Below are 14,039 nucleotides of genomic sequence, written 5' to 3'. Positions count from 1 at the left end.
ATGTAACACACCGTCATGATGACACATCATAGTTCATGGCATTTTCGAAAGAAAGTTCATGTTTGGTAGCGTGGTCATTGACTTGAATATCGGGCTTGGTGTACAGAAATGGAAATAAATAGCCCACTGGGCACAGACGTAAATCGATTCAACGTCTATTCCTGTGTTTCTTCATGTAATGCCATTGCAATGACGTGCAAACAACGTTGATTCAACCAGTGTGCGTGCGCCCAGTGGAAGGCAGTTCATGTTGACAAGAAACGTGGACTAACGAGACAGGTAAAGAGCAGAAAAGTATTCACACCCTTTGCCTTTTTCCACATTTTGTTGTGCTCCAGCCTGAATTTAAAATCGATTACAGTTAGATTTTGTGTCACTGGCATACACACAATACCCCATGATGTCAAAGTGGGATACATTAAAAAAAAATGTTTTACAAACTATTTAAAAATCAAAAGCTGAAATGTATTTTATTTCACCTTTATTTAACCAGGTAGGCCAGTTGAGAACAAGTTCTCATTTACAACTGAGACCTGGCCAAGATAAAGCAAAGCAGTGCTACACAAACAACAACAAAGAGTTACACATGGAATAAACAAACGTACAGTCAATAACACAATAGAAAAAAACCTATATGTGTGCAAATGAGAAGATTAGGGAGGTAAGGCAATAGATTGGCAGTAGTGGCGAAGTAACAACTGAGCAATTAAACACTGGAGTGATGGATGTGCAGAAGATGAATGTGCAAGTAGAGATACTGGGGTGCAAAGGAGTAAAACAAAATTACAATATGGGGATGAGGTAGATGGATGGGCTATTTACAGATGGGCAATGTACAGGTGCAGTGATCTGTGAGCTGCTCTGACAGCTGGTGCTTAAAGTTAGTGAGGGAGATATGAGTCTCCAGCTTCAGTGATTTTTACAATTCGGTCCAATCATTGGCAGCAGAGAACTGGAAGGAAAGGTGACCAAAGGAGGAATAGGCTTTGGGGGTGACCAGGAAAATATACCTGCTGGAGCGGGTGCTACGGGTGAGTGCTGCTATGGTGACAAGTGAGCTGAGATAAGACAGGGCTTTACCTAGCAAAGACTTATAGATGACACCTAGGTATTTGTGGTTGTCCACATATTCACATAAGTTGTCCGCATATTCACATTAGTCAGAACCGTCCAGAGTAGTGATGCTAGTCGGGCGTGCAGGTGGGGGCAGTGATCGGTTGAAGAGCATGCATTTAGTTTTACTTGCATTTAAGAGCAGTTGGAGGCCACAGATGAAGAGTTGTATGTCATCGAAGCTCGTCTGGAGGTTATTTAACACAGTGTCCAAAGAAGGGCCAGAAGTATACAAAATGGTGTTGTCTGCGTAGAGGTGGTTCAGAGAATCACCAGCAGCAGGAGCGACATCATTGATGTATACAGAGAAAAAAGTCTGAGAATTGAACCCTGTGGCACCCCCATAGAGACTGCCAGAGGTTCGGACAACAGGCCCTCCGATTTGACACACTGAACTCTGTCTGAGAAGTAGTTGGTGAACCAGGCGAGGCAGCCATTTGAGAATCCAAGGCTGTTGAGTCTGCCGATAAGAATGTGGTGATTGACAGTGTCAAAAGCTTTGGTCAGGTCGCTGAATACGGCTGCACGGTATTGTCTTTTATCAATGGCGGTTATGATATCGTTTAGGACCTTGAGCGTGGCTGAGATGCACCCATAAACAGCTCGGAAACCAGATTGCATAACGAAGGTACGGTGGGATTCGAAATGGTCAGTGATCTGTTTGTTAACTTGGCTTTTGAAGACCTTAGAAAGGCAGGGTAGGATAGATATAGGTCTGTAGCAATTTGGGTCGAGAGTGTCTCCTCCTTTTGAAGAGGGGGGTGACCGTGGCTGCTTTCCAATCTTTGGTGGATCTCAGATGATACGAAAGAGAGGTTGAACAGGCTAGAAATAGGGGTTGCAACAATTGCGGAGGATAATTTTAGAAAGGCAGGGTCCAGATTGTCTAGCCCAGCTGATATGTAGGGGTCCAGATTTTTCAACTCTTTCAGAACATCAGCTACCTGGATTTGGGTGAAGGAGAAATGGGGGAGGTTTGGGCAAGTTGCTCTGGGGGGGGGGGGGGGTGCAGGGCTGTTGACCGGGGTAGGGGTAGCCAGGTGGAAAGCATGGCCAGCCATAGATAAATGCTTGTTGAAATTCTCAATTATCGTGGATTTATCGGTGGTGACATTGTTTCCTAGCCCAAGTGCAGTGGGCAGCCGGGAGGAGGTGCTCTTATTCTCCATGGACTTTACAGTGTCCCAGAACCTTGTGAATTTTGTGCTACGGGATGCAAATTTCTGTTTGAAAAAGCTAGCCTTTGCTTTCCTAACTGCCTGTGTATATTGGTTCCTAACTTCCTTGAAAAGTTGCATATCGCGGCAGCTATTCGATTCTAATGCAGTACGCCACAGGATGTTTTTTGTGCTGGTCAAGGGCAGTCAGGTCTGGAGTGAACCAAGGGCTATATCTGTTCCTGGTTAAAAAAAAATAATGGGTCATGCTTATTTAAGATGGTGAGGAAAGCACTTTTTAAGAATAACCAGGCAACCTCTACTGACGGAATTAGGTCAATATCCTTCCAGGATACCTTGGCGAGATCGATTATAAAGGCCTGCCCGCTGAAGTGTTTTAGGAAGCGTTTGACAGTGATGAGGGGTGGTTGTTTGACCGCAGATTCATTACAGACACAGGCAATGATGCAGTGATTGCTGAGATCCTGGTTGAAGACAGCAGAGGTGTATTTAGAGGGCAGGTTGGTCAGGATGATATCTATGAGGGTGCCCGTGTTTACAGATTTGGGGTTGTACCTGGTAGGTTCATTGATAATTTGTGTGAGATTGAGGGCATCTAGCGTAGGTGAAGATAGATAGGGGGCAATCAATTCACATCTGGTGTCCAGGGCACAGCTGGGGGCAGAAGGTGGTCTATAACAAGCGGCAACAGTAAGAGACTTGTTTCTGAAAAGGTGGATTTTTAGAAGTAGAAGCTCGAATTGTTTGGGCACAGACCTGGATAGTATGACAGAACTCTGCAGGCTGTCTCTGCAGTAGATTGCAACTCCGTCCCCTTTGGCAGCTCTATCTTGTCGGAAAATGTTACAGTTACATCACCAGATGTGATATAGCCCTTGGTTCTCCCCAGACTTGACTGCCCTTAACCAACACAAAAACATCCTATGGCGTTCTGCATTAGCATCGAACAGCCCCCGTGATATGCAGCTGTTCAGGGAAGCTAGAAACCATTATACACAGGCAGTTAGAAAAGCCAAGGCTAGCTTTTTCAAGCAGAAATTTGCTTCCTGCAACACTAACTCAAAAAAGTTCTGGGACACTGTAAAGTCCATGGAGAATAAAAACACCTCCTCCCAGCTGCCCACTGCACTGAAGATAGGAAACACTGTCAGCACTGATAAATCCACCATAATTGAGAATTTCAATAAGCATTTTTCTACGGCTGGCCATGCTTTCCACCTGGCTACTCCTACCCCGGTCAACAGCACTGATATCTTAACCGCCATCGATAAGAAACATTACTGTGCAGCCGTGTTCATTGATCTGGCCAAGGCTTTCGACTCTGTCAATCACCACATCCTCATCGGCAGCCTCGACAGCCTTGGTTTCTCAAATGATTGCCTCGCCTGGTTCACCAACTACTTCTCTGATAGAGTTCAGTGTGTCAAATCGGAGGGTCTGCTGTCCGGACCTCTGCCAGTCTCTATAGTGGTGCCACAGGGTTCAATTCTTGGACCGACTCTCTTCTCTGTATACATCAATGAGGTCGCTCTTGCTGCTGGTGAGTCTCTGATCCACCTCTACGCAGACGACACCATTCTGTATACTTCTGGCCCTTCTTTGGACACTGTGTTAACAACCCTCCAGGCAAGCTTCAATGCCATACAACTCTCCTTCCGTGGCCTCCAATTGCTCTTAAATACAAGTAAAACTAAATGCGTGCTCTTCAACCGATCGCTTCCCGCACCTGCCCGTCTGTCCAACATCACTACTCTGGACGGCTCTGACTTAGAATACGTGGACAACTACAAATACTTAGGTGTCTGGTTAGACTGTAAACTCTCCTTCCAGACCCATTTCAAACATCTCCAATCCAAAGTTAAATCTAGATTTGGCTTCCTATTTCGCAACAAAGCATCCTTCACTCATGCTGCCAAACATACCCTTGTAAAACTGACCATCCTACCAATCCTCGACTTTGGCGATGTCATTTACAAAATAGCCTCCAATACCCTACTCAACAAATTGGATGCAGTCTATCACAGTGCAATCCGTTTTGTCACCAAAGCCCCAAATACTACCCACCATTGCGACCTGTACGCTCTCGTTGGCTGGCCCTCGCTTCATACTCGTCGCCAAACCCACTGGCTCCATGTCAACTACAAGACCCTGCTAGGTAAAGTCCCCCCTTATCTCAGCTCGCTGGTCACCATAGCATCTCCCACCTGTAGCACACGCTCCAGCAGGTATATCTCTCTCGTCACGGCAGGGTAGCCTAGTGGTTAGAGCGTTGGACTAGTAACCGGAAGGTTGCAAGTTCAAACCCCCGAGCTGACAAGGTACAAATCTGTCGTTCTGCCCCTGAACAGGCAGTTAACCCACTGTTCCTAGGCCTTCATTGAAAATAAGAATTTGTTCTTAACTGACTTGCCTGGTTAAATAAAGGTAAAATTTAACAAAAAAAAAAATATAAAAAAAAATATATATTTCTTTGGCCGCCTCTCCTTCCAGTTCTCTGCTGCCAATGACTGGAACGAACTACAAAAATCTCTGAAACTGGAAGCACTTATCTCCCTCACTAGCTTTAAGCACCAACTGTCAGAGCAGCTCACAGATTACTGCACCTGTACATAGCCCACCTATAATTTAGTTGGCTACTTGATGGTCAACAGATGCAAATGTGTCATTCTCCACATTTAATTTCAGTTTCATTGAGGATTTTACCTCATAACAGAAGCATGCCAGGGAGTTCCATAACTTATATTATGCCATTGTAGTCTACCATTTGATAAAATAAATTATGTTGAAATAACTATATCGCTGGAGTCATTGCAAAACAATTTGTTCCACTTGTTTAGCCTACCTGCAGTTGGCAGACCAATTTAATAAATAGCCTATAACTTTTGGGTGAATTGTTGTGGCCTTGTTATTATGCAATTACTAATGGCCATGTTAAATTAATTAAATTAGAAGTTACCAAAGCTCTACCGCAACTGACGATCAATTGCTATAAATCATTAGATTGACGGTAACAGTCAATCAGATTAGGCTACAGGTTAAAAAAATCTAATGATCACTGGCTATTGACAAGCATATTCAGTTCATATACATATGATTAATATTTAATTCAGTGATTGGAGTTACGTCCACATTCTCAGTAGCCCGCAGATGATCGATTCTTGGCTACCGTTCGACAAATACAAATATTCTCGCTATAATCTCATAATGTAGACTAGTTTACCCGCACTGTATCTGCGAGCTGTTGGCTAGGGCGCACGTGCCAAGACCAGAGTAGGTACATTTTTGCTATCGAAAATGTGATGGAAACACACAGAACTTTAGATTTTTATTAGGTACATAACAAATGTTGCGAAGAAGTGTATGTTGTGTGCACAACGTCATCGCGCACAGATTTGTATCTGCAACAAGTCAGTTTGGAAACACCACTGTTGGGTAAAATGCGCATATTTGCTTTGTGTTATTTGCATGAAAATATGTTGCCAATTGGCTGGAAACCTAGCTAATGATGCATTTTCACACAAACCAACCCACCGTGATAATGGGGTTGTGTTTTGTGCTGATGGTCATCTCTCATCACACACTCCCTGGGCTGAGGAGGATCCACCCTCTGGGCTTGCAGTCACCATTGGACTCTCCAATGAATCATTAACTAAGGACATTCAATAACATCCAGGCACACCAGCAGGGAGGAACAGTCAGGATCATCAAGAGGGGGGTGAAAGGTATATAATAGGAATCAGGAGTGTCTTTCATTTTTTTTTACAGACTGTTGGACAATACAAGCAGCATTACAGAAGATAACAGCATCGGAGTAGGTCAATTCCATTATCTTCCATTTGGCCCTTGTAGAACTCAGATAAGGCAGAGGAAATCAGTCTTAGAGTAAAGAAGTTGACCATTAACCCCAACTATTGATTACAGCTCTGTCTCCCTCTTCTAACCAGCTCTGCTCTGCACCGTGGATCCTGACACCAAAGTTCAGTCACTGGTGGCAGAAGTATTTCACACTCGAACAACTACTCCTCTGTAGTTTTGTTTTATAATCCTCTATTATTTAGCACTTTTTTCAACACTGCAAAAACCATGGCAACCGCAGGGTATGGATATTACCGCACCACCATTTTCCTGGCCATGTTTGTGGGCTATACGCTGTACTACTTCAACAGGAAGACCTTTTCCTTTGTGATGCCCTCTCTCATGCAAGAGATCAAGCTGGACAAAGATGACCTGGGTAAGAGAAGCCTCACTATTGTCTTCTCCTCTCTTTCTGTCTTGCATGTCCCTAACAACAATTAACAACTAAAGTTTAGATACTGCTGATAGTGGTCTGGCTGATTGGTTTAATTGAACGATCATATGGGGATACATCAGTTAATGCTTTGTGTATGTTTATATTAGTACCAAAATCAATTTAACATTGTGTTCTGCCTCTGTATTGTGTGCACTATCCCTCAGGCATGATCACTAGTAGCCAGTCTCTGGCCTATGCTATAAGCAAGTTCATCAGCGGTGTGTTGTCGGATCAGATCAGTGCCCGTTGGCTCTTCTCCATTGGCCTGTTCATGGTGGGTGCCATCAATGTGGTCTTCTCCTGGTCCTCTACTGTGGCCATTTTCTCTGGCCTCTGGTTCCTCAACGGCCTGGGTCAGGGCCTGGGGTGGCCCCCATGTGGCAGGGTGCTGCGCAAGGTAGGACCAGGAAGTAACACTGTAGTCCACGGGATATGAAGCTGTCAGACACATATAAATCAATTGCCTGCACTGTTAAAATACTGGTCAGTCAGTAACATTTTGTATATCCCTGTCCATTCAATACTAGTCGTGTCAAGCCATGAAGCACATCACTAGTCTGATATTATGAAATATCATTCCCTTCTGCTCCTCAGTGGTTCGAGCCCTCTCAGTTTGGGACGTGGTGGGCGATTCTGTCCTGCAGTATGAACCTGGCTGGGAGTTTAGGCCCCATTATTGCAACGTTGATGGCCCAGAGCTATAGCTGGAGGACGACCCTGTCCATCTCAGGCCTCTCCTGTTGTGTGGTCTCCTTCGTCTGCCTGCTGTTGATCAGGAATGAGCCCAAAGACGTGGGCTTGCCCAACATAGACACTGGGGGGGGCAAGAAGGGCAAAGCAGGTCAGAGCTGGGAGCTAACCTCTTCTTGTCCTGTGGTTGAAACATTGCAAAATATGTGTGACTGACATGCACAGGTTTTATTTTGAACGCATGCCTTTTTGTGTATTGTCTGCATGTGCAATTGTGTGTAAGGTCAGTAAAACTCTGTGTTAATGGACTCTGCACCCAGTGTTCCCTCACACGCTAGCGTGAACAAGTTCAAGATCATGCACACTGTAAGTGATGTGCTAGTGTGACTGAAACCCCTCTCCCTTACCAGGCTCATCCAGTGATGAGACCACCTTCAAAGAGTTCATCCTGTCCCCCTATCTGTGGCTGCTGTCTGTGGGCTACCTGGTGGTGTTTGGGGTGAAGACAGCCTGCACTGACTGGGGCCAACTCTTTCTCATCCAGGACAAGGGCCAGTCAACACTCATGGGTATGGAAGTCTGATACATTAAGACCTGCGTTTTCCCTCTGTTTTTACACAGGTTAACACGTATTGTCATGAGTCTTATCCTGGAGGCAGAACAGTGATTTGCTCTTAGATAGGCCAGCTGCAATGTAAAATTTGGCTATATTGTAAAAATGTATTGAAACAAAAATGTGCTTTTTGTTATTAATTTAAGGTTAGGGTTAAGCATTAGGGTTAGCAGTGTCGTTAAGGTTGGGTTTAAAATCAGATTTTATGACTGTGCCAGCTAGAGGTCGGCCGATTATGATTTTTCAATGCCGATAACAATTATTGGAGGTCCAAAAAAAGCCGATACCGATTAATCTGACTATTTTATTTTAATTTTTTTTGTAATAATGACAATTACAACAATACTGAATGAACACTTATTTTAACTTAATATAATACATCAATAATATCAATTTAGCCTCAAATAAATAATGAAACATGTTCAATTTGGTTTAGGTAATGCAAAAACAAAGTGTTGGAGGAGAAAGTAAAAGTGCAATATGTGCCATGTAAAAAAGCTAACATTTAATTTCCTTGCTCAGAACATGAGAACATATAGCCTAGTGGTTAGTGTTGGACTAGTAACCGGAAGGTTTCAAGTTCAAACCCCTGAGCTTACAAGGTACAAATCTGTCATTCTGCCCCTGAACAGGCAGTTAACCCACTGTTCCTAGGCCGTCATTGAAAATAAGAATTTGTTCTTAACTGACTTGCCTAGTTAAATAAAGGTAAAATAAATAAGTAAATATGAAAGCTGGTGGTTCCTTTTAACATGAGTCTTCAATATTCCCAAAAAATAAGTTTTAGGTTGTAGTTATTATAGGACTATTTCTCTCTATACGATTTGTATTTCATATACCTTTTGACTATTGGATGTTCTTATAGGCACTTTAGTATTGCCAGTGTAACAGTATAGCTTCCATACCTCTCCTCGCTCCTACTTGGGCTCGAACCTGGAACACATCGACAACAGCCACCGTCGAAGCAGCGTTACTCATGCAGAGCAAGGGGAACAACCACTCCAAGTCTCAGAGCGAGTGACGTTTGAAACTCTATTTAGCGCGCACCCCGCTAACTAGCTAGCCATTTCACATCAGTTACACCAGTCTAATCTCGGGAGTTGATAGGCTTGAAGTCATAAACAGCGCAATGCTTGAAGAATTGCAAAGAGCTGCTGGCAAACGCACGAAAGTACTTACGAGCCTGCTGCTGCCTACCATCGCTCAGACTGCTCTATCAAATATCAAATCATAGACTTAATTATAACATAATAACACAGAAATACGAACCTTTGGTCATTAATATGGTCGAATCCGGAAACTTATTTAGAAAACAAAACTTTTATTCTTTCAGTGGGCGGAACAGATATGACAGCTGGTTACGCAAAAGAAAAGGGGCTGGGTTTGAGTGAAAGAGCGAGAAGACTGAGGAACAAAGGGCGAAGCTGTGCTATCGTAAATACAGTATCTTATGCATTCTAAATTACCGCCCATTTGGAAAAGTAAAATGCAATAAATATTTACTCTGAGCTGCGCTTCGGTAGGTTGGTGGTTGATGGAAGGCAGTGTTGCCCAACCGAGTCCTTTGTCCTTTGAAGAATGTCTCTGCTGGTAAATTGAATACGTTGTAGTAATGTTGTTGTGTGGTAGATGTGATACTCTGTCTGGTCCTTCCTACCCTCGTTTGCAGCGGTTGTTGCTAACTCAACAGCTAGGAGGTATCACTTTTATAGTGAATTAGAGTTCAAAGTTCATACCATTCGCAACCAAAGCTCACGCTGATGTTGGCTTCGTTCTGTAGTTATTATCTGAACCATTCTGACATTGGACCGTCGTCCTCTGAACAGGAGGTTATATTGTCGTCAAGGCTTTATATAGGAAGGGAGAAAAGGGGTGTGTTTCATAGTTTACAACCTATATCTCTTCACGTGGGCGGGCCACTGAGTCGGGCCTAATTCACTCATAAAAACCCAAATCTCACATTTTAGAAGCTAAAATCACATTTCATCCCATCACGAATAATTTCGTATACAAACATTTAAATGGAACAACAATTCCATTTGAATCCGATAACTCTGTATAGACTTTCACTGGAGAGTTTTGTCATCTTATCATTGATGAGAATGTCTCAGATGACAACCGAACTGACATCATATTCATTAAGTACCACCGCATATGTTCAATTGGTCGGATTACCAGAATATAGTTCATTTCCCCCCACCTTCTGATGTTCCCAGAATCTCTATGTTAACCAAGGGCTTTGCAAATGTAACATCAGGAGGGTAGAGAGAGTTAAAAAGGGGGGAAGAGGTATTTATGACTGTCATAAACCTACCCCCCAGGCCAACGTCATGACACATTGCACAACCTTCAATGTTATGTCATAATTATGTACAATTCTGGCAAATTAATTACGGCCTTTGTTAGGAATAAATGGACTTCACACAGTTCGCAATGAGCCAGGCGGCCCAAACTGCTGCATATACCCTGACTGCTTGCACGGAACGCAAGAGAAGTGACATAATTTCCCTAGTTAAAAGAAATTCATGTTAGCAGGCAATATTAACTAAATATGCAGGTGTAAAAATATATACTTGTGTATTGATTTTAAAGAAATGCATTGATGTTTATGGTTAGGTACACATTGGTGCAACGACAGTGCTTTTTTTTGCAAATGCGCTTGTTAAATCATCACCCGTTTGTCGAAGTAGGCTGTGATTCGATGAGAAATTAACAGGCACCGCATCGATTTTATGCAATGCAGGACACGCTAGATAAACTAGTAATGTCATCAACCATGTGTAGTTAACTAGTGATTATGTTTAGATGGATTGTTTTTTATAAGATAAGTTTAATGCTAGCTAGCAACTTACCTTGGCTTCTTGCTGCCCTCGCGTAACAGGGAGTCAGCCTGCCACGCAGGCTCCTCATGGAGTGCAATGTAAGGCAGGTGGTTAGAGCTTCGGACTAGTAACCGGAGGGTTGCAAAAATGAATCCCAGAGCTGACAAGGTAAAAATCTGTCTTTCTGCCCCTGAACAAGGCAGTAACCCACCGTTCCTCGGTCGTCATTGAAAATAAGAATGTGTTCTTAACTGACTTGCCAAGTTCAATAAAGGTGTAAAAAAATATATATTTGCAAATCGGTGTCCAAAAATACCGATTACCGATTGTTGTGAACTTGAAATCAGCCCCAATTAATCGGCCATTCCGATTAATCGGTGGACCTCTAGTGCCAGCTAGTGACCACTGCAGATTCATGACTAAAAACGCTAACCTGCCTGTTTTACCAGTATGCAGTAGACTGCCTCTTGTTAATAATAACTGCCTCTTGTTAAGTTTGACTGAATGCATCTCTTTTTCACAGGCAGTTCCTACATGAGTGCCCTAGAGGTGGGAGGCCTGTTGGGCAGTTTAGCTGCAGGATACTTCTCTGACAAGGCTGTGGCACAAGTGGGTTTATAGTGGCATCATACACTAATTCAGAGCTCTATTCAAATCACTGCAGTGTTTGTAAGGTACTGTATTTCTTTTTGTACAGCAAGGCATGAAAAGCCATGGAAACCCCCGTCATTTTCTCTTGATCTCAATGATGGCTGGGATGTTTGGTTCCATGTATCTATTCCGGATCACTGTCACGCCAGACAGCCCAAAGGTATAGTAAACACATCATGTTCCATCAAAACTCCTTTCAGAGCCAAAAGTTAGTTAGTCTGTTTGTTAGTTCATGTTTTGTTTTTATGTTATAAATTCAGATGTGGATCCTCTTCTTGGGGGCTACATTTGGCTTCTCATCTTACGGACCAATAGCCTTGTTTGGCGTGATAGCCAATGAGAGTGCTCCTTCAAACTATTGTGGAACGTCACATGCTATTGTTGCCTTAATGGCCAACAGTAAGTTTATCTCAACTAAATTGTCTCAAATTCTAATGAATGCTTTTCTCACATTTTGTTGTATTGTATTCTGGTGTCTTGGCTTTACTAGCAGTACCAGACAGGTACACAGGTCAAAAGTTTTAGAACACCTACTCATTCAAGGATTTTTCTTTATTTTTACTATTTTCTACATTGTACAATCATAGAGTAGATGTCAAAACTATGAAGTAACACATATGGAATCATATAGTAACCAAAAAAGTGTTAAACATATCAAAATATATATTATATTTGAGATTCTTCAAATAGCCAACCTTTGCCTTGATGACAGCTTTGCACACACTTGGCATTCTCTCAACCAGCTTCATGAGTTAGTCACCTGGAATGCATTTCAATTAACAGATGTGCCTTGCCAAAAGTTCTTTCCTCCTTAATGCGTTTGAGCCAATCAGTTGTGTTGGGACAAGGTAGGGGGTATATAGAAGATAGCCCTATTTGATAAAATACCAAGTTCATATTTTGGCAACAGCTCAAGTAAGCAAAGAGAAACGACAGTCCATAATAAGACATGAACCTCAGTCAATCCAGAAAATTTCAAGAACTTTGAAAGTTTCTTCAAGTGCAGTCACCAAAACCATCAAGTGCTATGATGAAACTGGCTCTCATGAGGACTGCCACAGGAATAGAAGACCCAGTTACCTCTGCTGCAGAAGATAAGTTTGAGTTCCAAGCCCAAATAAATGCTTCACAGAGTTAAAGTAACAGACACATCTCAACATCAACTGTTCAGAGGAGACATTGTGAATCAGGCCTTCATGGTCAAATTGCTGCAAAGAAACCACTAAAGGACACCAATAAGAAGAAGAGACTTGCTTGGGCCAAGAAACACGAGTAATGGACATTAGACCGGTGGAAATGTGTCCTTTTGGTCTGGAGTCCAAATTGGAGTTTTGTTTCCAACCACCGTGTCTTTGTGAGACACAAAGTAGGTGAAAGGATGTGTAGTTCCCACCGTGAAGCATGGAGGAGGAGGTGTGATGGTGTGGGGGTGCTTTCCTGGTGACATGGTCAGTGATTTATTTTGAATTCAAGGTACACTTAACCAGCATGGCTACGGCAGCATTATGCAGTGAAACGCCATCCCACCTGGTTTGCACTTAGTCCCACTATCATTTGTTTTTCAACAGGACAATGACCCAACACACCTCCAGGCTGTGTAAGGGCTATTTTACCAAGAAGGAGAGTAATGGAGTGCTGCATCAGATGACCTGGCCTCCATAATCCCCCGACCTCAACCAAATTGAGAGGGTTTGTGATGAGACGGACCGCAGACTGAAGGAAAAGCAGCCAACAAGTGCTCAGCATATGTGGGAACTCCTGTTGGAAAAGTATTCCAGGTGAAGCTGGTTGAGAGAATGCCAAGAGTGCAAAGATGTCAAGGCAAAGGGTGGCTATTTGAAGAATCTCAAATATAAAATATATTTTGATTTGTTTAACACTTTTTGGGTTACTGCATGATTCCATATGTGTTATTTCATAGTTTTAATGTGCACTATTATTCTACAATGTAGAAAATAAAACCCTTGAATTAGGTGTTCTAAAACTTTTGACCGGTAGTGTAGTTGAACAACTAAATCTGTATATCCTATTTATGAGAACCAGCCTAATTGACATTCCTGTATCGTTCAGTTGGTGGCTTCTGCTCTGGACTGCCGTTCAGCACCATCGCCAAGCACCACAGCTGGGAAATGGCCTTCTGGGTAGCAGAGATGACTTGTCTCATCACTACCATCTGCTTTTTCCTGCTGCGGAACATCAGAACCAAGATGGGTCACATCCCCAAGAAGACTGACTGATCACTACACCAACTCTCTGCTGTCAATGTGAGAAATTTAGGATAAGAATGTACATTCTTATTTATTAAGTGTTTTTGATTTGAAAAAGGCTCAATTGAATTGACGGGAGACATGGTCCTGTATATTCTTATTTTAAGAGATGGTGAGCGAGGGAATATTTATTTTCACTGAAGATGTATTCAGATGCAAATACATCAACCATGTTATGTTAACTCTTGTCAATGCTCATGGCATAAAACAGATCCTAAATTCAAGTATTGAAAATGTGTCAGTATGATCATTTTTCACCAAGACACTTTATGGTCAAATGTACTGCTCACTTTTGAAATTGGCACTGTACTCATATGCGTGAAATGTGTTTGACTATATAAGACTTGAATAAAATACTTTATGTTGTGGTTTTAGTTAATTCTAAAAGTAATTACATTGGAAAGAAAGACTAGA

The 14,039-nt window shown here is 42.5% G+C and overlaps 1 protein-coding gene across 3 annotated transcripts; it reads left to right on the top strand.

Annotated features, from left to right (window-relative positions):
* Positions 1-29: 29 nt before the first annotated feature.
* Positions 30-13,999, top strand: slc37a4a (solute carrier family 37 member 4a). 3 transcript variants are annotated; one of them, XM_064975012.1, is made up of 10 exons: positions 30-279; positions 6,057-6,102; positions 6,236-6,522; positions 6,747-6,979; positions 7,177-7,423; positions 7,683-7,841; positions 11,231-11,316; positions 11,405-11,518; positions 11,619-11,757; positions 13,429-13,999. In XM_064975012.1, exons 3-10 carry the CDS (start codon positions 6,375-6,377, stop codon positions 13,593-13,595), a joined length of 1,293 nt encoding a protein of 430 aa, XP_064831084.1. In that variant the 5' UTR covers positions 30-279; positions 6,057-6,102; positions 6,236-6,374; the 3' UTR covers positions 13,596-13,999. The 3 variants fall into 3 exon arrangements, with proteins under 3 accessions (XP_064831084.1, XP_064831085.1, XP_064831083.1); XM_064975013.1 differs by lacking the exon at positions 6,057-6,102; XM_064975011.1 differs by lacking the exon at positions 30-279 and having other exon boundaries at positions 5,959-6,102.
* Positions 14,000-14,039: the final 40 nt, after the last annotated feature.

Source organism: Oncorhynchus masou, chromosome 9, assembly GCF_036934945.1.
Source record: "Oncorhynchus masou masou isolate Uvic2021 chromosome 9, UVic_Omas_1.1, whole genome shotgun sequence".
In the NCBI taxonomy this organism is placed as follows: Eukaryota; Metazoa; Chordata; class Actinopteri; order Salmoniformes; family Salmonidae; genus Oncorhynchus; species Oncorhynchus masou.
The sequence above is the reverse complement of the archived record's forward strand: the minus strand, read 5'-3'. Positions and strand labels throughout refer to the sequence as shown.